Source organism: Metopolophium dirhodum, chromosome 7 (assembly GCF_019925205.1).
Source record: "Metopolophium dirhodum isolate CAU chromosome 7, ASM1992520v1, whole genome shotgun sequence".
In the NCBI taxonomy this organism is placed as follows: Eukaryota; Metazoa; Arthropoda; class Insecta; order Hemiptera; family Aphididae; genus Metopolophium; species Metopolophium dirhodum.
Genome location: NC_083566.1, coordinates 37,920,029 through 37,945,873, shown reverse-complemented (window position 1 = coordinate 37,945,873; position 25,845 = coordinate 37,920,029). Strand labels below are relative to the sequence as shown.

Genomic DNA, 25,845 nt, shown 5'->3' with positions numbered 1-25,845 from the left:
ATTTTTACAGCACTTTTAATACAGTGTGGCTATTTAGAAAATACGAAAAAACCAGTTTTCAAAAAAAGTGCTTTTGGCTGGTTTTGAAACTACACGCCTATATTAAGAAAATATACAAATAATCAAACCTAAATAATATAGGGTATTATATTAATGAGTATATAATATTACCACATATGTTACAGAAGCTATACAGCTAGAATTTTTTTAATTCCTTTTTTATTTTCTCGTTCTGTGGTTCACTTTATGCAATATTAATCCCAGAAAATGGCAATACTTAAAAGGACGCTACACATTAATTTTTTTCTCCATCTTACAAGGACATAACATAGCAAATGTACGCTCTGCAGATAACGTTTAACTCAGTTCATTTAAAAATTAGAGTGAATCGGCCTATTATGAAACTTGATGGTAAGAACATTATCTGTGTTTGTATGTGGGTTTTTTTTTATGATAATTCAGTTTTTAAGTGAGTTATGAGCATTTTTAATTTATGCTATATTATATACGCATAACTTACTAAAAAATTTAATTATCGTAAAAAACCTAAAAAAAACACAGATAACGTGCTTACCATCAGGTTTCATAATAGGCAAATTCACACTAATTTTTAAACTAGTAGACTTAAACGCGTTCTTCTGAGCGTAAATTTGCTATATTACGCATTTTTAAGACGAATACAACAAATAGCTGTGTAGCGTACTTTTAAGCAAGTGACCGGGCAATGTAATGCGGGTCGGAGACGGTATCTTCGACCGTCGCCGATGTAGGTGCCTCGGAGACCGGAGTGCGTGGGCGTAAGTCATTCTGTCACGGCACAGCACGTCGAAGATGAACTACTGAGACCCTGGTACGTCGGGTTCCTTGATGCTTGTCGTTTCACGCTGTAAATACGCCACCGGGTGGGGGGGGGGGGGGGGTCTGTGGCGACGCCTAGCACGGAGGTGGTCGCTGGATCTCTTTAACTGGCTCTTTCTGCCGAGCTCCAGTAGGTTAGGTTAGACGCTCAGGTGAACGGCCTTTGAAGTGTGGAGGACCCGGAGATTTGTTGTCAGGTCTCGCGGTAATCGACACGGTGGTACCTTAAGGTAGGGCTAGTGGTATTTTCGGTATACTAGAAATTACCAGTGTTTAAGAACGGTATCTGGTATTTTCAATATTTAAATTGAAAGAATAATTTCAATAAATTTCAAATTAAATAAACATTATTGTATTTAAATTTTATAATTATGTGAACATACAAATTTAAAAGCTTGAAATATTTATAATTGTATGGAGTTTAAACTAGATTCTACTATAACTACCTGTCGTGATGTGTCACGTCATATCGTGTCGTATCGTGGTCCATATATTTAACTAGCAATGCGGGACGTTGACGGAGCTACTGCCCCTATCCTGAATATCAGGTTAATTTAAAAATGGCATCATAATTATATGATTCAGATATAAAACTCGAGTTCCGTGAATCAATTATTACGGTTATTACGTAAGAGTTAACTATGTAATACAAATAGTGTAATATTTATATGAAAATTGTTGAAAAAAGTGTAATACAAAATCGTGACGGGACGGTGGCCATCTTCCTAAAGCGCACAATTCTTATCAGTTATCATTATTCATTTGATAATCGTCTTTTCATTTGTGGCGAACTTCACTGGCGTCCCGCTATTAAAATATTGAACAATAAGTTTAGTTTTATAGACTGGTCACACTGATTGCTCGTTAGGAAGATAGTTGCATGATTTTCGTTCGGGCCTGTGCTGTATGTGTTACTACTTATCAGTGTCAGGGCCCTGGCCTTAGTAAGTATACAAATTAATCAAATACAAATTATAAATTGTTTAGTCTGAAAAAGTTCTAAAACTAGAACCTTTTCATCGTAAAATAAAATAAAAAGTATTTAATTAAAACTTTTACATTCTTATTTTTATTTTTTTACTTAGTGTGTAAATGATAAAATATTAAAATCTGGTCGCTCCGCGATTGTACCCATGATACAATTAAAACTATAATAATTAATAATTATTATCAAGTGTACCATAATAATATCGTACAATAATACTGTACTTTTGTTGTGATTTATCGAATTAGAACCTTTTCATACTAACGTTTTGTTAGAAATTTGGTTCCCTTAACTGAGTGTTATAAATTTAATTAGATTTTGTTTATTATTTAATTATTAGCGATTTACACCCTTTTATGATGATCGTATGATTTTGAGTGTTAGTTTAAAATATGCGTCCTCAACGTTCTAAACCCATTTCTATTAAACAGTGGCTTTTGAAAAAAATGTGATTTAGAACTATTCAAATCTAGGCTAACAAATTAATAAAATTCAATAGGTATGTAAGTAATTTGACGTATGTAGTTCATACTTCATTGGTTTACTGTATTTGGGAAGACAATTGACGATCGATCGCTACTCCCCCCCCAAGTCACCCTTATTGGGACAACAGAATAACAAAACGCATTCTAGTGGAGCACTTCGGGATATATTATAGTCTATACTCTATGAATGTATTTGAACATATACACATAATTTATATGTTATGCTGTTAGTGTACCTAATTATTATTTGTAAATGGAGTTTATCCATAATAAAGAATAGAGATTATTATTATTATTATTATTATTATTATTAATAGTAGTAGAAGTAATAATTATATAATAATATAAATTATTTATGAATTATGAAAATTATTTACCTATTTATAACAATTGTTAATTGATAGTTTTAGGTGGATTTTACCTGATAAAGTGTGGTTAACTCCAGTTACAAGGACATTTCTACAACTCAAATACTGTGCAATACAAAACCATTGAATCAATTTGAATTATAACATTAAACTGACAACAATGGTGAATAAATGTTGTGTAGTTGGATGCAAAAGCCTGTACATCAAAGACATGGTAAAAGTGCATAGGTAATTATATAATGAACTTATATCACCTATAAATATCCAAGGTAAATTTTTTGGCTATGAATTTTTTGATAATTAATTAATTTTCATTTTTTACTTTAGATTTCCGCTTGGAAATAAAACAATTTTGCCTTCTTGGATAGCTATTACAGGAAAGAAACCAAGCTGGACACCTACCAGTAGCAGCAGATTATGTTGCAATCATTTTATTGAATCTGATTATAAGCTGGAACATAAAAAAGGTGTTTTAAAACCAGCATCGGTCCCATCCGTTAAATACAAAGTTGAATTTCCGGTAAAGTTGTTGTGATACTGAATTATAAACAAGATAATTATTAACACCATAGAATAATTGATATTTAGTATTAACTAAATGCAAGTGTTGAATGTTTGAAACTTAAAATGTATATATACTATATAGGTACTTAATGAAAAATAAAAAGATAACTATTTTTGTAAATTGTACACAGTTGTACCTAGCCAGTAGGTACTATAAACGCATATAATCATTTCTGATGAACATTATTATTGTTTTAGTTGTACTTATGTCTTATACCATACCTATCATACTTGTTTGTGCGGTAGGTACTGCTAAAAATGCTAAATTGAAAAAAATTACATACCTGTAAAATGTATTATAGTAATCATAATGTATAATGTATTATAGTATATAAAAGCTATTGCTAATTTTGTCATATTAATCTTAAAATATTATATTATATAACAACACATTGTCCAATTTATATACTAGGACATCGGTCTTTAAACTGTGGTCCATGGCCCCCTGGGGGTCCCTGATACTTCTACAAAAGTTTAAGAACCGCTGAAATAGAGTATTAAATGTTGTTATATTACCTATTGTGTTCAAGAGTGATATACCCATTTAATGTTATTATTATGATATTTAATTATTAAGTTTTGTGGCTAATAATGTGAATATCATCAACACTATAATATACTTTAATATTAAAATTTACTAATTTATGTTTTAGCAATTCAAAAAAATCAATAAAAAATTACAAAAAAAAAAAAATAACCAAGAAACCAAAAAAAATATTAAATCTTACAGTTCTTCCAACTATGATGATTATGATGATAAATATGGAAATAATCATAATGAGGTAATGCAATATGAAAACAGATATGATTCAAGTTATCAAAATAATAATGATGTTTATAACAGAAAAAAGTGGGTAAGTGGATGTCGCTCTGCTGTACAGTAGATTACAAGTGAATCACTATAATGGGAGGTGTTAAATTTGAATTCAGTGATATATTTAATTGTCTAAGTTAATTAACATGTGTGTTATCTATTAATTAAAATAAACGTGTAAATTGTACACCTATTTATTTATACACGTTTGTGTATCACTATAGTAACAAATAAAAAATAATAATATTATAAGGACTTTGCTAACCGCTCAGAACCGTTTTTTGTATATAATGGTTTATCATTGTATTCAAATATAATACATCCATTACAACTACTGTACAGCAGATCGGTACCAACTGGTCTACCTTTTGAAGTCAAACTTATTGAACTTATTTACTTATCATTTTAGTTATTTTAGAGAAGGTTCCTATCGCAATAGCATCTGTCCATTTTTTATTGTATTGAATTTTCTCACTCTCTCCCTAATTAATTCACTTATTTCACGGGCCAAATTACTTATGAAAGAAGTTTTACTTCTCCAGAGTGTAATGGTGAGCTCACACACTCTCTCAATTTTATTATTCTAGACAACTACATTAAATTACAGTACCTTACCTCACATTGCCTAAGATTTGTTGAGTAATTGCAATGAGTGTTAAAAATTCATAATTTTAATATTTGTATTTATTTCCAAAAACCAAATTTATATTTATTAATTTAGGTAGTTTAAAATAATATATATTATATTACCTAATTTAAACTAATTACCTATTTCAATATTATCTAGAAAATATAAGAAAAGTCAATAATAATAATAAAAATATTGTTTTTTGTTTTATTTTTTTCATATTAATATGATCTATGAAGTAGGTACCTAAATATGTAAAAAAACAACTTATATTATGATAAATTACAAGTAGGGCTCAAGTAGCATACACTCAATTGTATCTTTACAGAGAGGGTAGAGGATGGTTCATGTTTAAGATTAAAATCGAAATACTTCAAATGTTGTATTTATTACATAACGATAAACAATATATTTCAGAATAATTCCACATCTATCAACAATTGTACGGAAAGCCTCGAATCTAGAATTATAATATCTCCAACTGAAAATCACAATGGATCATTTGTGGTAAGTATAACTAATTTAATTACACTATTAAAGTATTATTTTAAGAATTATAAGTTATAACTGTATAGTATTTATTTCTTTAATGATTGTTTCTGGTGTAGCGTGTGATCTACCAGCCTGTTTGTGTGAGTAATAATATTTACCCTCATATAGCTAAAAAAAAATATTCAAATTTAAATCACATCCACATTTAAGTTTCGTTGTAGCCAATTTAGTCGTCATTATTTATGTATGTGGCCCGCGTATCTTCTAAAGAAGCCATGAACAAATCTGGTTCACTTTTCCACCACATCTTCCAACAATACTGATCTAAATGTGACCGAAGCATATGGATAGATACGACTCTCTTTTTCTTTAATATGGATATTTTTACATCCAACTATGATCTTTCAACACCTTGTGTGTGCACCTGTTAAAGGGTCAACATATTTTCTTGATGGTTAACAGTTTCACGAATGAACCCTTCTGCTGTTAAACATCGGTAAGAGGGACATTCATCTGAGTGCATGACGGAACCACCTTCACATTCCCTATTAATAATAGGTGAAAGAGTATGCTTGTCACAGTGTTCTCGTAAGAATGCAGTGCACACTTGCTCTAAACTTGCAACATGAACACAAAAATCTTTGAGAAACATGACGGCACTAAGTAACATAAAGCAAATAATATAAAAACAAAAAAATTACGAGTATAGAAGATAATAATGACGGACTACATGCGACGTCGAAATCGGAAAGCACATTAAATAATTATCGGCTATCGGAGACAAAATATAATGTTTATGATAAATTACCGATTAAGAACTGTAAAGTAATGTGTAGATCACAGGTAAAGCACATGTAAGCGGTAGATCGCACACTACACTAGCACCGATTTAACATTGAATATTAATTTCCCAATGTCTTAAAAAGTATGAATTTCAGAATACTATGGAACAAATAACAAATTCAACCTTCAATAAAATCATGAATTTAAATTTTAAAAAACCAAGACGCACCCAAACAATTTACTCACTTTACTTCAAGTCACCAAAAATAAGAAGAATACTTTCACAAGAAGGTGTAAATTCTTTGAATTATACAGATGATACTGATACAGATAATAGTGAAACCGTCTTTTGTAACTCATCATGAATGAATCATGTTCAAATAGTAAAAACAAAATGTTATATAATAGAATGGAAGCCTGTTAAGTTACTGGTTATAGTTAATGTGTATAGCCATTGTAAACCCGATCATCTGTTGCAAAAATATCTTATTTTCCTATGGATCATAACTCGTACTGTTGTTATAAGCTATATTTATTTCTATAATATAGTTTAAACTGCTTTTATATTGTCCTTAATCATTTCTCATTACCATCTCTTAAGCTTAATAATATTCTTTTTGCTTGGATTGATTAATAATTCAAATTAAGAATTATTGAAAATAGATTTTAACATTAAAGATCAACAATTCTTTTTTATAGGTATCTACCTAATATATTAATGTGTAATACAGCTAAAAATCACAATAAATAAAATATTATATTATATTTTATTTAATACTTATGGATGCATACCAGGGACTTAGTTAATTAATGTACAAAATATATATAATATACCTGATATATGATAATTTTTTTAAAAAATAAGTCATTCATAGCTATGAAAAAGTGACAACTAGCAGTACCATTATGACATAACCTCCCAATTATTTTATAATGTGCCCTATGTTCAAACTAAACATTACAAAAATAAATAATAATACATATTCTTCTGATAAGTTTATAAATGTCAATTTTATTCGATTTTATATTTATTGTCTATCACACATAAGGTGTTATTTGGAAAAAGAAGTGGGGAATAAAAATGAGTTTTTTTTAGGATTATGACTATTAAAAAATAAAAATAAGATTATTAAATGAATATTTTGTTATTATTTAATAATATATTTTATTTATATAATTTTATTTTTGGGGATAAAAGCAGGCGAGACAGTTAGAACGAATCGTTTTGCTAATCCCCCTGTCGTGAGTGATAAAGAACTTAACAAATTAGGAAGGGGAGCCTCTCATGAAAATTTTTATACCATATAGTCTTACTTAGAGTTGCCCATTTCAAAATTTATATTGTATATAAAAGTTTAAAAAAGTATTAATTTATAAAACATACATACATTGGCTAAACATATATTTAAATTAGTTAAAATTAGCTATCCATACTAATAATAATAATTATATAATATTAACAATAATTATATATTGATCATATAATAAAGTATACCTATATTATTGTGTATGCCAATTTAAAATTCTCTAATTTGATACATTAATATATAATATTATGTATATATTAGGGGAAATAGACTGCTGTATTGAACATGAAGCTAAAATTGCAAAGCATAGTAAAAATAAGTAAAATTATAAAATTAATTATTTTCAACAGCTAGAAACTAGAGAACTAGACAAACTGTATATTACCAATTAATTTTACCATAAATTTGATACTCAGAAAAAATTAATATTTAATATTTTTAAATACCATGTCCATAATATCCCCTTAATAATAGCTTGTATATGATTGTCTTACCATCTATATCACCAACAAAGCAAGTGTGTAATACTTAAATAACTATATTATGAATGTAGCGCCACTTAGCATTCCCCTGATGTGGCTATACCAGTGGTTTTCAAACTTTTTTTATACACGTACACTTCAAAAAATTTTCACGGCACACTGACCTTTTTTTAGATGAACAAAATTGTTTTGAATTATTTATAATTTTATATACATTTAATTAGAAATTATTATTATTTATTTATTAATATAACAATTACAGTATAATTAGTTATTAAATTTATTTACAAGAAAAAGTGTAGTTTATTATATATATAAGTGTAGAGAAATGTGTGCCTGATGGGCGTTACAAATATTTTTAATTCTTGGACGAATAGTTGACAGACATACCCTCATTTCTTCTTCCACTGAATTTAGTTTTTCTCATTTTTTATTTTTTATATTCGCAAGCGCTGAAAACCCTTGTTCACAAAGATATGAGGTTGAGAACGGCAAAAGAATAGTCAGTGCTTTTATAGATATCTCTGGATATTCTTTAGAAACACATATCCAGAATTTATTGAGAGTGATCTCTTTGAATTTCAACTGCAATGTTCGATCATTTTTAATTGAACAGAGATTTTCTTCTTCAACAAGTTTTAAATCAACCAAGTCACTAATAGACACATTAAAAGGGTCTCGTACCCAGTCATATTTTTTAATATTAATACTTGGAAAAATTCATTTTTACTTCTAACAATGTGATAGACTCGACTATTAATGACAAAATGTTGTCATCCGCAACTAGTAAAGCAGTACGTGGAAACATGATTAAATTACCTTGATTAATTTTAGTTTTCCATAAATTCAATTTTTTGATGAAAGCCATAATTTTGTCCGACGATGTTAGTATATTTTCATCACGACCTTGCATACTTGAATTTAGTTTATTGAGATGCTCAAACAAATCAGTTAAGAAAGATAACTTTGTCCACCACTCCTCATCCCCAAGAAAGTTGAATTCAGTTTCTTCCATAGTTAAAAATACAAGTAACTCCTCTCTCAAATTGTAAAATCGTGATAAAATATTGCCCCTTGAAAGCCATCTTACTGCACTGTATAAAATCAATCTTGAATAGTCTGCATCCATCTCTTCACAAATTTTTTCGAATAGTCTTGATTTAAGAGGTCGGCTCTTAATAAAATTTATAACTTTTACAACTTGATCAAGAATATTTTGTAAATCACTTGCTAAGGATTTTGCCACTAAGGCCTCTCTATGAAGGAAGCAATGGGTAAAAATAATTTTTGAATTTTTTTTTTTTACTAAAGAAATGAAACCTTTAATTGAGCCAGTCATTGAAGGTGCACCATCAGTGCATATTCCAATACAATTGTCCCACGATAAATTTACTGATAATAAATGAGCGTCCAAAACTTTAAAAACATCTTCACCTCTCGTTGTTTCGGGCAATGTTTTACAACAAAAAAAGTTTTCAATAATATCGTCATCAACTACAATGCGTACAAAAACTAAAAGCTGTGCTTTTCCACTTATATCTGTAGATTCGTCTACTTGCAGCGCATACATACGAGAATCACGTAACTTATTTAATACTTGCTGCTCAATATCTTCGGACATGTCATTTATGCGCCTACTTATTGTATTATCAGATAAAGGAATTTTCAATATTTCTTGTTCAGCTTCTATTCCAAAAAATATTTTTACAATTTCACGGCAAGCGGGTAAAATTAACTGTTCACATATTGTATGTGGTTTCCTTGTTTTAGCCACAAACTCTGCTACTACATAGCTCGCTTCTTGAGATTTATCAGAAATTTTTACAATTGTTGTCATATTTTTACTTTGTTTATTTTGTGAATTTAATAAACGTTGAAAATATGTTATATTTTTGTCGATCAAATGTGAATGTTTAATAAACAAATGACGTTTAAGTTTACTGGGCACCATTGCTTCATTTGACAATTTTTCACCACATACAACGCACCATGGAAGAGGATTATTTGTATCACCAGTACAAGAAAATCCCATTTTTAAGTAATCTTCGTGATACTGACGAATATTGTATTTTATTTTTTTTTTTTGGTGGTTGACTTACTGACGCATTATTGTCAACAGAACGAGTAACAAATTTATCCATGATTATGGATATTATTATTATAAATATATGTAAATGTATATCACAAATGTATTTTTTTTAAATACTCGTACGATACGAACTATTCTACGAATACGACGTAAACGTCCAGGCCGGTTGCGACGGATATACTGACAGAGGTCTAACAATATAACGGATAACCTATACTTTTTATAGTTCAATAGTTATCTGAGATTACTTATTTTAATCACTTTATTCCTACAAACTGTCGATTTATTAATATATAAATATATATCAAATCCATAGAGATTGAAAGCATTTATTTTCTTATATCGCAATTCAATGCAATCGGTAATTTATGGAAAAACCGCGGCACACCTAGTGCATACTCGCGGCACACTGGTGTGCCGCGGCACCCAGTTTGAAAACCACTGGGCTATACTCTGTCCAGCAAGAGAACTCACCGATTCTTCGCATCCCCCCACGTCGTCATGCTATCGAAACCGGTTCCCCAATGGCAGGGTGTTGCGTAGGGGAACCAGTTTTGGTCGGTGCGCGGTGCGTTCCATCACTGGTCAGAGTATACAATAACGACACATCTCGACCACGTACAAACGCTGTGGAGTTGCCAGACCTATCAATACGGCCGTGATCACTGCCGCATAATCACACATTTATTTATTATAGTTTTGAAGACGATCACCTTGCTGTCCGGACAAGCTCCCATTGTAAGTACTCTCAAAAAAATATTAATGATCACATCATGAAAACTAGAATAAGGAGACCAACTCATACAGACAACCGCATGAAAAAACGTACCGAAATGAGTCGCACGATTAAACAGCCACGAGTTAGGTTAGGTTAGTGTACGCTAGGGTTGCTACTTTAACCTGCGTAGTATAGTGATTATTCATGTTTTTTGCGTTTTTTGGAAAATATATACATTATTTTGAACCATAATTTGTCATACATTTTATAGCTCGTAAAATTATGCATTCATACATGTGCATATGTGTATATTTCATAAACGTTTTTTTATTATTATGTAAACAATTAGTCAATCCTTTATAGTTTATCAATATTGTTTACTCATCAGTAGATTAACATATTGTGGCCTGTGCTCTGCGGTTCATTAGTCATTACTAGAGTGCGGATTTTTACGCACTAAAAAGTATTGAAATATGCCATATAATATGCAGTAAAAATCACGAATAGGTATATGCAAAATATAAGCAGTGAAAAACATGAAAATATGTAAAAAATATGCAAGAATTTTTTTTTCTTTATTCAAAATTTACAAATTATATAGCTTATAATATTCAATTACTTAAATACTTAATAAAAAAAAAGGTGGGTAAGTGGATGTCACTCTGCTGTACAGTAGGTTATAAGTGGGTCACTGTAATGGATGGTGTAAAATTTGAATTTAATGATGTAATATCATTGTATAAGAAATTTGATTCTGAGTGAAAACGGTCAGTCAGCCTATGATATTACTAAGTATATTTGATGATATTATTGTGAATAAAATAATTTATATATTTACTTATTTACGTGGAACCTTGTTTTAAATTTTCAATCCTTAGCTACAAAAGTTGAACATTTTATAAATTTTTAACTACAAAATAATTATTACATTTTAAATTTGATAAATTTTGTCAAAATTTGAACTTTAAATGCTTATAAAAAAAATATTGTGCTTATGTATTTTTAATATTTTTCATCTGCTATTGTAACAATATATCAGGAACCTTGCAATAAATTTTCACGCTTTTTTACCCAACAAATAATATTTTATTGATATTTATAGAAAAACTAAAAAAATTGAAAACTGACTATGTCCGTAAACAGCTCAAAAAGAGTCAAATTATTTTCAAAATTGTATCGTGTATAGAAAATGCTAATATAAACATTCAGTGAAATTTTCAAGTAATTACAGTCATACGTTTTTTAATAACAACAAAATAAGAAAATCGTTACACGAGAAATCGAGTGAATATCAAATGAGTTTCAAATGCTCATAAAAGTTTAATTTGACTTTTTTGTTGACATTTTTTTTTTGATAAAGGTAGATAAACTTATGGATAATCTTGTATTACATTTTAAAATCTTAGATTGAAAAAGAAAAGTTTTTATGAATTCTCAACTCAAAATAATTTGCTAATTTTCGTGATTTTTCCATATATTGTCAAAATTTGAACATAAAATGCTTATAAATAAAAACTGTGACTAAGGATTTTTAATTTTTTTCATCTGCCTTCGAAACAATAACCTAGGAGCCTTCTATTAAAATTTCAAGCTTTTTTACTCAACAGATAAAATTTTATTGATATTTATAGAAAAAAAAACTAAAAAAATTGAAGACTGACAATGTCCGTAAACAGCTCAAAAAGAGTCAAAATATTTTCAAAATTTTATGGTGTATAGAAAATGCTAATATAAACATTCAGTCAAAATTTCATGTCCCTACGGTCATATTTTGTTTTAGAGTTACACCAAAAACCGAAATCGATTTTCTCAAAAACAGATTTTGCGTAAAAATTCCCGTTTTTTCTTAATTTTACTTTTGACCCCCCAAAGCAGGGGCGTAATTAAGGGAGGGGATAAGGGGGATAGATTCCCCCCCCCCCCAGGGCTTTCATAATATTATATATTATAATATTATATAATCTCATCAGTGTACTTGAAAATTTAATATTTTGTGTGTAAAAAAATGTATATCCCCCTCCAGGACAAATTCCTAATTACGCCACTGCCACAAAGTACCAACTAGATTCACTTTCCTATCAGAAAAGTTACTGTTGAAGCACTTTTACTGTCCTAAAAGGTGATGACAGACACAAAAAAAAAAAAAACACACATCATTGTAAAATCAATACATTCATCGCTTCGCATATAGTAGGTACGTCATAATACATAATATATAATACTTCGTCACTGTGTAGTATATCTACCCATAATACTTTTATCCAGTGATGTAGTCGTAATTTTTTTACTGAGTATACGTTTTAATGTGCTTGATATGTAAACGTATTCTAACGTATTAGAAATATAACTTATATATATATATAAATTATAACGTATTTATTAACGCTTCTCCCCCCCCCCCCCTTAACCACTATATATTCTACGCTATTACTAATGATATATTTATAATTACATACACTTTACTACTACCTTACCGCAATTGAGTCTCTATAGTTTACAATCATACTCCTAAAATATATGATTATACATTTAAATTGTTTATGATTACCTATGTCAATTTCTTAACCCCCCTATCACAACTTCTTTTTAAGTCAAAAAACCTAAATATTTATTAATATTTATAGTCTTAAATGTATATTCGGTAGTATATAAATTAGGTATCACAACTTTGAATGATTAAAAATAAATGAAAACATCATTTTTTGTAGATCAATTTATTGTTATATTTATGTAGTTATTGTGTGACACAGTGTACATAAAATAATATTTTTTGACAAAATTATTTTCAGTAATGCATGTGACCGTGAATCCCAGCGTCGGCTATCGTTATCGATAAGCTTATAATTTTAGACGTATAATATATATATATAATAAATAGAAATCCATGCAATGAAGTTAAAAATAGATGTGTAAAATGTAAAAATAATAACAGTTCCTAATGAACATGATAACAAGGAAATATGTTTGGTATTATTGGTTATTCGTTAATACTATTTATATTATTGATTTATAGCTAAACAGTATACCCGTATACCTGCGTATCACAAATTATATTATAAGTATACGCATCAACCAAAAACTGGAGAAGTCGTTATACGCCGTATACCCGCGTATACGCCCCACTGCAGTTTTATCACAAACTAAAGATGTCAGTTCTTATCAAAAAACTTAATACATAGTTAATACTTAATAATACTATTACTATTACTATTACTAGTTAGTAATAACTAAATATAAATAAATAATAATAATATGAAACGATAAGTAATAACGGAATAAACCCAGGAGAGATAACGGATAAGAGTGGCAGACTCAGTATAATATAATGTTATATAATATATTGTTATGAGTTTGCGATACATTAAACTAAATATAACTTACTACATAAACCATAAGGGCATTATGTAATCTGCGGCCTGCGCCATTGAATACCCCGAAAACCGAAAAAAATTGAAACCGTTTTCAAACCAGAAACCCGAAACCCGAAAAAAATTTAAACCGTTTTCAGACCCGAAACCCGAAATTTATGGATACGTTTTTACTCCATGCTTTTTAGTATTAACTGACTGACACAGCAAGAGCGATTAAGTTTACGTTGTAATCGATTATTTATTTTTTTTATATATCAATTATTATAAAGTGCCTGTGAAATTTAGTTTTAATTTTTCTACTTGAAAAAATATTATTTTATACATTTTTTTAAATGTTCACTTCAATATGCAATAAATTTTGAATTTTGCCAAAATATGCCAAAATATGCAAAAAAATGTCACCATTAGTTTCAAATTATGATGGTTCGTGGAGATAACTGACAAAAATCCAAAAATATTAAAAGGAAAAAAATATGCAATTGCATAGAAATCTGCGCTCTAGTCATTACTCAAATATTGAATACTTAAATACTTAATAGTCTCTAATTTCTAGTCTCTTACTGCCTTACGCGTGTCGTGGACTGAATAATAGATCTGATATTTACTAACTTCTATGCAGGGTACTTATATATACTTTCATATTTTTATTCCTTGAATAACATAAAGCTGAAATAAAAATGAAAACATGCAAACACTCAAGCTCGGATTAAGGGGGGGGGGGGGCAAGGGGAGTACGGTCCCGGGGTCCATTGATTTTGGGGGCCCACCTTTATCCCCAAAATATATTTTTTTTAATGCGTTAAAGTAGGTAGTTATAATAGGTAAATTATTATTAATAATTATAAAATAAAATTGTTCTCAATTTTATATCACGAAAAATTACTAAAAATAATCAACTATGTTTGCCAACAATTTTGTTTGTTTTTTTTTTTTTTAGCATTTTTAGATTACCGATTTAACTATTTAAGTATATGAAAAGGTAGTCGTAAGAAAAAATTATTTAGCTCTTGTAAATTAAGTATTTTAGTTAAAAGTATTAATGCATAATATACTAACCTTTAGAGGACCATAGTTAATAACCTAGCGAACCAAAATTGATCAATTGACTGTCAAAATGTTCAGAAAAAAAGCTAGAACCAGAATCCATCAAAACATATAGTGGTTACCATTTGAAAAAATAAAGTCAATTTTATTATTGGTATACAACTGCGTAGCCGAATACTGAAAGCTTGTTTTACACCCAGACACGTAACAAGATTTCGTTTTTAAAAAATAAATATAATATAAACTTCTAAAAGTTTCAATGTAATATTATAAAACATTAATACATAACATAATATATTATGATAGGTACTAAATTGAGTAATATTTTGACTTAACTATCATAAGTTCAGGTTAGATATTCTAATAAGTATATTGATAGCCATGATTGCATTCATTGTATTATATATTCTTTACTCTATGGTATTTGTATACCTACCAATTCTTAATGGTGAAAAAAAATATTTATGAAATATACACATATGCACATATGCAATATGTAATTTTACGAGCTATAAAATGTATAATAGATCAGGGTTCTAAATAATGCATATATTTTCCAAAAACTGCAAAAAACATGAATAATCTCTATACTACGCGGGTTAAAGTAGCAACCCTAGCGTACATAGCGCCCCCATGGCCGTTCAATCGTGCGACTAAATTCGGGACGTTATCAGAAGCGGAGTTTGGTCTCCTTATACTAGTCTTCATGGTTCACATTTAGATTCTATTGTGATATAACAGCATGTAAGACTGTAAAGGTATGGTAGTTTGTATATTATGACATACTATTTGCTGAATGTAAATGTTTTAACACAGGATGTAATAACAGGTCATGATTAATTATAATATTTCATTGTTATCATAAGTTCGTTTTAATATTATTTAATTTCACTCATTCAAACTTTTTTCGGTCTTTTCTCTAGGTAGGTATTTATAATAAAGTTTCGAAATGGGAAAATATGTAAAAAAAGTTGGTGGAAGACCGTATCAAAATTATTCAGAAGATACTTTAAAGAAAGCCGTAATGGAATTAAAGACAAAAAAAATAAGTTTTCGGGATGCAGAAAAAATGTACGGGATATCAAAGTCTACTCTGCAGAGAAAAGTAAATAGTAAAAATATGATGAAAGTTGGCAGACCAAATGTATTGTCGGAAAAAGATGAGGAAAAACTAGTGAAGGAAATTATACGTTTATCCAGTAAACGGACATTTGCGTTTACATCCATGAATATCCGGGTATATGTACAAAGATTCCTGAACAAAAATGGTGTTCAGGTTAAACATTTTATAGACAATTTACCCGGATATGTATGGTTCAAAAATTTTTTGGATAGAAATAAATCAATATTAAGTGATCAATTAGGCGAAAAAATGAAGAAATTTAAAAAATCTACCATGAATCTATAAATTATGAAGACGCGTACATAATAATTGTAATAAATAATAATGTTTATGACTGTTTCTATTTGTTTTTAATTTTATATCTATTCTAATTTTTAATTAAATTATTTGAAAATGTTTTATGTACTACGGATAATTTTATTATGATTATTAATAAATATAACTTTGTTTTACGAATAAAGATTATTCATACTATTGTATAGAGTGTTGTACGTTGAAGTCCAATTACCATTATAATGCAAGGCAAGTCACCATAAATTAAGTTTAGGAAGTCTGAAAAATTCAAAGTTTAAATTTCTGTCAATTTGTGTATGTTGTATGTAAAGAACACATGAAATAAACTTTTTCTATTAGGTCAACTATAAGACTGTAATAGTGAAATGGTTATAGTTGATTGTACAACATTTCTACCAAGATAATTTTCCCTCTAAAGTGTTATTGGAGTATTGGACGTTCATAAACATTATTTTAGTTTTAACTACAATCTAAAACAAAGATCTCCGGATGAAGATAATTTTCAATTGTCTTTTTTTTTTTTTTGTCACCCTAAATGTTTATAATCAAATAATATTATGATCAGGTAATTCTTTTTTTGTGTACCTAGTTTATATATATTGTCTGTTCATATATTTTGTGCTCAATTTTTCATGCACATTATTAATAGGTATAATTATAAATATAATACACATAATTATTACAAAAAGGATGAACAATATTTTTAATTTTTTCAATTGAATGTTTTTTTATATATTAATCTACCTTTTTTTTATTTCATAACTAATAAGACAGACAAACATAATATTATTATAGTGTTCTATGTACCTACATAAGCGATAAGCACCTACTTACCTTGTTAGATGTTACTGTCCTTTGCTTCTTAGTCCAAGTATTGTGCAAGTTATCTCATCTAGTCACCGCACTGCTGCCATAAAGAAACATTTATTCAAGCACACATTGCATAAAAGGACCGTATTCACTTATTAGGTATAGTTATTAAGAGTAGGTTTTGTGATATATTAAAATTATTAATTGTAATATTTAATTAATTTGAAACCTTTGTAAAAACTCAATGTATTGTATAAGCAACCGCCGGATACCTTTGTATGTATTAAAACAATAAATAGGTAAAAAGTAGGTTAGGTTAAAAAGTAGACCTACGTCCGAATATCGTGGAGTATTTATTATTTTCTGGATACCATTGATCTATTATATTAAATAATAATTTAAAATATCATTTAACTTAAAATATATTTAATTATACCTACCTGATATTAAAAAAAAATTACCTTATAAAATAGACTTTAATGTGTTTGTATTCACAGGAACGAATTCTTGGAATTCCCAGTAATATTTCCTTTCCCGGGCAGGAACACTCACGAAAATATCCTGTTATAGAATTTTAATTAGTACCTATTGCCGTACGGCTTCATCCAAATTGCATGACAATAAAAAAAGTTAGAATACCATGCCACTTATTAGAGAAGTCTGTTCAAATTTACATGCCATGTACAAGTTTATTTATCAGAAGTTATCCACTAATTGAGCTTAAAATTACTTTTATACATACCAATTTATTGTGCTCAAGCATTTTAGATTCGATAGATAAATAATGTGCTCAGTTAATTTCAGAATTGATAGACCAGTTGCGCTCAGTCAATCAATTAGCAGAATAACAAACTGGCTGAGTAGCAGCCATTGGCAATTTAAATAACTAATTACTTAATATAGTGTACAGTATAGGTACGTAGGTACACTAAGGAAAACTTATTAGTTAGTTAGAATAAAAATACTCACCAATTTACATAAATATATTATTTTTATTCATACACAGTACACCTATACCATGTCCGTATTATAAATTAGTGTAGTATAACATAATTATATTGCAATACTATTGTACCAATACCTAGGTACTATCTATAAAATCAAATATTAAAATCATAAACAAGTAAAACAGTTTTCAATATTTTGGCATCTCCCATGGTCTTAAAAGGTTGAACTCCATAGCAAAACATCCAAGTAGTTTATTCTTTTTATTTTTTAATTTAAGTACGCCTTTATATTTTCCATAATAGTACACTTTTGGAAAGTTATGATCTTGTAAATACTTTATATCAAACCCTGATGTTGTATATATGCCCTATAAATAATTAATACCTATGTACAATATTACAATACAATGTATAAAAATATTTTCACTTATTTTTAAAATTCCATATTATCAATTCTAAATATTAAAAACATATATGTGGTGGCTGGTGGTTGGGGTGCGACTTTAAATATAATAGCCGCTAGTCCTAGGTACAACAAATTATTTAAATATACAAAAATATACATCTTACTAGTCGCGGTCGCAGTAGAAAATTGAAATTAAAATTATAATAATAGCGATTAGCAACTGACAACGCTGTTAATTTTAAAAATAAATTACCCAATATAATAATATATAAATATTTTACTGTATGGATGACGCTGCTGGTCGTCGAAACCCGTATATAACATCGAAGCTAAAACAATAAACGTACCCGCACGCACACGATTGCAGCAAGTCGCTTATACATGCGAATTCAAAATAATATGGCATGGACAACGCTGCCGGTCGTCCAACCACTGCTCGTGTGTACAAGCGTACCTATATGCTCCTGGTATCTAAGAGAAATAAATTTAATGTTCGCACACGACAAATGTAATAGACAAATGTAGAGTATAGGTAATTTATAACAATTTTACTATTTAAAAATTTGCATTTTTAATAAAAAATATTTTTTAAAAATGTAAAATTAAGCATATTATACAATTAATTTTTTTCATTTAATTAATTTTAGAAGGGGGTGTGATCGTCCCGTCCTCCAAACCACTAGCCACAACTGAGTAAAAGGTATATATGTTTAAAAAAAACCCAATAAAATTGTCTTACCGAAGGTATAGGACAGTCTCCAGTAGGAATTTTGAAAGACTCTTTCAGTGAAAACCAAACTTTTCCAAATACAATTTTCAACTTGTTACATGCGTTCTCAGTTAAGTAAACATATGAATTGGTTTTCCAACCTCCAGTTAAGCTCCAGGACCATAGGTTAATATCAAGCTATACATTTTAGTGAAACATTTCAATATAATATGTTACAACAGTAACAATACAAAATTAAATCTTGTTTATATTTTGGTAATACGTAGATATATTTAGAACCTATTTATGCATTGTAATTTATAACTATTTTTAGATTCTGAGCGAAGCGATAAATGAATTGATTTTACAATGATGTGTGTTTTTTGTTTTTTTATTTGTGTGTCTGTCATCACCTTTTAGGACAGTAATAATGCTTGGATTTTCTTCAACAGTTACTTTTCTGATAGGAAAGTGAATCTAGTTGGTACTTTAGGGGTCAAAAGTAAAAATTTCCTAGTAATTTTCAAAAGAGTCGTGAAAAACAAAAGAAAATTAAGGAAAAACGCGAATTTTTACGCAAAATCGGTTTTTGACAAAATTGATTTTGATTTTTGGTGTAACTCTAAAACAAATAAACGTAGATACATGACATTTGCTCTAGTTGCTTAATGTTTATATCGATGGTGAAAAGGCCAAGTAATGTAAACCATAAAAATTAAATTTTACAGGAGAGACTAAGAACTTAATAGTTTTGTTAAAAATTATCCAATGAAGTTAAAATTTAATTGGTTTATGGTTGATTACGTATTTTAATAAATAATTATACAATTAGAAATTAGAAACTTATTATTTTTAAACTACCTACTTATTGTGCTTCAAATTGAAGGAAGTTGAGGGTTACAGTATTTTACATGGATTGATATTTTAAACAGTGGGTTAAGTTACGAGCTTTTGGGGATACATTATTTATACACCACACAGATAAAATTTAACTAATAATGTTCAATGAATGTAACCCTCGATATAATATTATTATTGAATAAAAATATAAAATATATTAATGTTAATATTATTATTATATTATTTTATTAATAAAATCTAAAGCAGTAACGCCTTATGTTTATGGGAGATCATAAGCAATTAAATACACAATACACATAGTAATATTATAATTACTTTGCAACAGATTAATAATATATTCATGAAACAAAATGTAATTAAAATACAAGTATAACATTTAAAATATAAAAGTTCCTTTTTATTTATAAAAACTTAATGAAATAAACAAACAAAATAAAATTTTCTAACCAATTTTGTACTTGCTCGTCTTTGTATTTTTCATTAAGCTTATTATTATTGACATTATTTTTAATAATAATATTATTATTACAATGTTGCTATTGTGGCTATCATAATAATATCTTACTTGCCTATTGTTTTCTTTTCCTGATTATGGAATTAAACTCAACATTTTGTTCACTCTGCTACAGCGCATAGCCATACTAAGACGTGAATACTTAACTTAAATGACTAAAAAAGTAAAAACTAAACTTAAACCAACTAGTTTAAAGAGAAAGAATTATGATTTTTGTTTTTGACAAAGCAACTAATTGTGCAAACAATGTAATCAATTCCATAATTTTGGAAAACGCTCCTAACATTCTGTCAATCAAAAAATTAATTGTTTTTGTAACATCTCGATTTAATGAGAAATATAATATTTTGTAGTACGTAATAATAGTATAATCATTATTATCATCAAATGTCTGAGGGTATAATTATTGGTTGCAGTGTATTGTAAAACATAATAAATAAAATAAAATAGATAACTAAAACAATAATGGTGGGGCGAGGGTTACATCAATTGCCTGGGTTTATTTGCAATTATTGTGGGATACGTTGTGGCTTACATCAATTGACTGAAGTTGTTTACAACTATTATGGGATACGTTGTTGCTTACATCACCTTACCATTTGTTACTATTGTGGGTTACATTAATCTTAAATGAGTAAAGACTGAATTTTGAATTGGAAAAAATGATTTTAGGCTTACATTACTTGGAAAAACGTGTATTTACATGTTTTTTATCATTTTCAGTTAAAACTTCGATTTTGATAAAGTTGTGGGTTACATTATTTGGGCTTTCCACCATTATAAGCATTTTTTTACACGATAACATTTTCAAAAAATGTTGGTATGTTTTGAACTGTTTACGGGCATTTTCAGTTTCAGTTTTTTTCTAGTTTTTTTTTCTATGAATGTCAATAAAACGTTATATGTTGGGTAAAAAAGCATGAAAATTGAATACAAGGATCCTAATATATTGTTTCAAAGACATAATATTAAAAATCCATTGTCGCAATTTTTTTATAATCATTTAAAGTTCAAATATTGACGAAATACGTAAAATTCACGAAAATGTACAAATTATTTGGAGTTAGTAATTCATAAAAATTTTTCTCTAAAATTTTTCTCTAAGATTTGAAAAAGTTATACAAGATTTCTCATAAGTTTGTATACATCATAGGTTCTTAACCGGGGGTCCATGGACCCCTTGATGGTCCGTAGATGGTTACATGGGGGTCCACAGGGTGGCTTTATAAGTAATACCTAATTGGGAGATAAGGTAAATATATAAACATTGATAGTAAGTGTGAAAGAAACACAATATGAATCTAAGGAATTCTCAGATAACAAATATATGTGGAGGTGATTTTATGGTAAGGTAGTGACGGTTACTGGACATTTATTTATAATTGTTGTTAATGCGATTAGTAATGGGTTGACTTCAGTTCCACGAGATATTTTGTAATGAAATCTGTTGATTGATCAGATGAAGGAACATTTACCTTTGCGTTGGCGTATGTAAGATTTCGTTTCGACTTAGAGTTGACATTACTTTGTGGCGCAGATGGAACGACTGGTGATGTGATAAGACGATTTCTGCTTGTCTGTTTTCCATGTTCAGATATGATTTTTTTTATAATGCAACTCTCGTACGATGAAGTATGTGGACCTAGAGCTCGCGCACTTAAGCGGGTACTGACGGTGATTTTGTGCAACATGGTCCTCACCGCATTTGACGCAGCGTGGATGGTAACGGCAGTAATTTGCCGTGTGGAAATATGCTTGGCAATTTGTACATTAAGATGAAATGGACCTTTTAATCGGGAGTTCCACTTTAAATTTGGTGTGGAGAATCGAATTTAATTTTAGAGTGTCGTTGTTGTTATCGGCGATAGTTATATCAGCTCGAAATAGTGGCAAGTTCAGTTTGGTAATATTATGTTTTTAAGTTATTTTATTATTCATTTTTATAGAAATTTGGTTTTTATCACACAAAATTCAATATTACAAATTTAAATTTCCATTTGTTTGATCATGTTAGATTATTTTAGTAATCTTAATTTATTTTATGTACCTATTTTTCTATTTTATTTAGTTTATATGGTTTATGGTTACATGCATTAGACTAATATGGTAACGTACAATACATTTAATTAATGTATAACAGATGAATAAAAATAAAACAAAAATAGGGTAGTTGGTAGTATGGGTAACAGTGAATAATATTAACAAGGTAACAAGACAATATGTTTGGTATTAGAGTTTCAGTTCTAGTTCCTGCAGCAATTTAATAAATGTGGGAGGGGTTGTGAGACAGTCGATTCTGGGACCTCGATAAATCTCATCTTTAAATAATTGATAAAAATCGTGTAGATTTAAAACAATATTATACTGTTTGTGATCAGTAACAAATCGATAAGGCAACTTTGCAAGTAAAATCTTTGGCCTTTGCAATCATGTTCTATCTTCTTTCACATTTTCACCTATTATAAAAAAGAAAATGTTACTTACTTTAGTAGAATCATCAAAAGCTTCCAAAAATGTTAAATTTCCTTTAATTTCAGTTGTATTCTGTGACTTTTTACTAAAATACAAATTCCATCCTAAAATGTGATCTCTTGTAGATTCACAAGGATATATTGCTGTAAATAAAATCTTATACTCTCCCTGTAATAAGGTATAATGTATTATTCTCGAAGTAATTCGTCAACGTTTAAATAATATAACAGCACAATACATTAAAAAATAAATAGTAAAATAATAATAATTATGTATTAATATAAATCATTGATTACTGTTATATAAAAAATAGTCCATTGACTTTTTAAATTACCAAAGGCAAGTTTGGAAGAAATTTGATTTGTGATTTTGTCATTAAAAATAATCCAACAAGCACATACACTTTTAATAAAACCATTTTGTGGAAGTAGGTTTTTGGTTATTTACGAAATTTGTTAGGTGTGTTTTGTGTTTAAAATACATTTATATTTTTAGACAATTATACACATCGGAAGTACATTGTGTCATTGCTTTTACGAATATAAAAATAATACATTGGAAATTGAAAAAGTATACAATATACATACCTAATAATGTTTTTCTATTGATCTGTACGATATATCATTCAAGGTTCATCAGCTCATCCATAATTTTATTATTGTATATTATTATATATGAATAATATTGGTTATCTCTGATACACTACAATATAATATTATTTGTATATTATGTGTAACAGCCAACGAGTAATAAATAAAATAAAATAGGTACTATACTTTATGTAGACCGTGGATTTTTATGTATTTACGTACATTTTAGATTCTGACCGTTCCGCTCCAATGAATTTTACAACGATGGGTGTTTTTTTTACTACTTATAATGCTTCGATTTTCAACTTCCGTAACTATTCCGAAGGGAAAAGGAATCTAGTTGGTGCATTCAGAAGTCAAAATCGAAATTCCCAGTAATTTTCAAAAACGATGGGGGAAATTAAGGAATATGGGAAATTTTACGTAGAATCGGTTTTTGATAAAATTGTTTATGGTTTTTGATGTAACTCTAAAAATAATTACAATAGATGCATGACATTTTTACTGAAAAAACGTTATTACTAGCATTTTATGGACACCTAAAATGTTGACTAATGTTGATCTATTTATAGACATACGACATTTTTTGTTATATTTAGTTTTCTTTTTAATTATTAAAAAATTATTCACTTGGTCAAAAAACTTGAAAATATAATGTAAGGTCCTAGTAAGTTGTTATTAGTGGAAATTAAAAAAAAAGTTGAGTGTAAATCCACAACAATCTTTTGGTACTCCTGCTGATATGTGTTTCCAATTTCTTATAGCATCTTCCTGCAGAACTCTGAATTGTCTTTCGATCAGATAAGATTCTAAAAGTGCGCACTACTGATGGTTGTTCTCGTAGTTTTTTGAGTAGTCTTTTATGCTAAACATTATCAAAAGCTTGGGCTACGTGTAGAAACACTCCACAGCAATATTTTTTTTTCTTCCAACGCCGCCTTGCTTATAACATGTTTTTTATAAATGTCAATATAATATTTTTATTTGTTGAGTCAAAAAGCTTGAAAATATAATACACCGAAAAATTACAAAAAACTGCTAAAAAGGGGATTTTCATTTCTAAAGCTTTGTTTATCAGCATAGAAACGAATAAAATATAATAATATTATAATATTAATTCAACTTACAGGCTGTAATAAATAATAACAATATAAAATATCCAGACTAACAAACTATCTCCGCTCAGATTTGTTTTTCTCATGCAATGATGTTATATCATTAAATTTAAGTTTAATACAATCCATTATACATTGACCCACTTGTAACCTACTGTACAGCAGAGCGACATCCACTAACCCATTTTTTTTCTTTATTGGGTTAAGGCTTCAACGACTGAGATAATTAGCCTGTAAGGTTGGAACGTTAGGTTGGTAAGGTAAGGTACGGTAAGGTTTTTGTAAGGTTGTTACGATTGAAAACACATTTTCTATGTGTGGGCAAGGTTTTTGCGTACTACAAACCTGGGTGGTCACCCATCCGAGAACTAGTGACAGCGGCCGTTGCTTACTCTCAAACATGTTGTGTAATTGATTTCAGTCACTAAGCGCCACCCCGAGCCACATAAGATATTTCATTTATTGCCTCAAATTCAGAACTCAATTTTTTTTAACTATTCTAAAATTTAATCTAATACTCGAATAAAAAATTTGCAGTCGTGTCAAGATATCTAGCACCATATTAAAAAATAAAAGAGTTTAAACAATTTACTGAACGTATAATTTTAGATTCTGAGCTTAGTAAGGAAGCTAGTAGTTTTACAATGGTGTTTATTTTTTTTTTTTTTTTATATCCTGTATACATAATTTCTACCAGAAGGAGTGCTTCGATTTCAACATATAGTACCTTATCTTTTAGCAAATTGGATCATGATGGTACTTTAAAAGGTCATTTTTTGATTTTCTCAATAGTTATTTAATGCCACGGGAAAAACTATTGACAAATTACAAAAAACCGCTTAAAATGGGATTTTAATTTCTAACGCTTTGTTTGTCACCGTAGAAAAAAAAATCTAACGAATAAAAAATTATAATATTACTAGCTGATCCCGAGTACTTCGTTGCCCGTTAAATGTATCAACTCTATATGACTCAACTTTGTTCAATTCGTTATTTAATATTCGGTGTATGGTGTT

The 25,845-nt window shown here is 28.8% G+C and overlaps 2 protein-coding genes across 2 annotated transcripts; both read right to left on the bottom strand.

Moving 5' to 3' along the window:
• Positions 1-5,621: 5,621 nt before the first annotated feature.
• Positions 5,622-9,603, bottom strand: LOC132949199 (zinc finger BED domain-containing protein 5-like). The gene is made up of 3 exons (XM_061019965.1): positions 8,477-9,603; positions 8,227-8,421; positions 5,622-5,853 (listed from the first exon to the last, which is right to left on the bottom strand). Exons 1-3 carry the CDS (start codon positions 9,601-9,603, stop codon positions 5,622-5,624), a joined length of 1,554 nt encoding a protein of 517 aa, XP_060875948.1.
• Positions 9,604-18,350: 8,747 nt separating this feature from the next.
• LOC132949198 (uncharacterized) lies at positions 18,351-23,500 on the bottom strand. Its single transcript, XM_061019964.1, has 4 exons — positions 23,459-23,500; positions 23,137-23,292; positions 19,308-19,475; positions 18,351-18,530 (listed from the first exon to the last, which is right to left on the bottom strand). The coding sequence occupies exons 1-4, from the start codon at positions 23,498-23,500 to the stop codon at positions 18,351-18,353; spliced, it is 546 nt and encodes a 181-aa protein (XP_060875947.1).
• Positions 23,501-25,845: the final 2,345 nt, after the last annotated feature.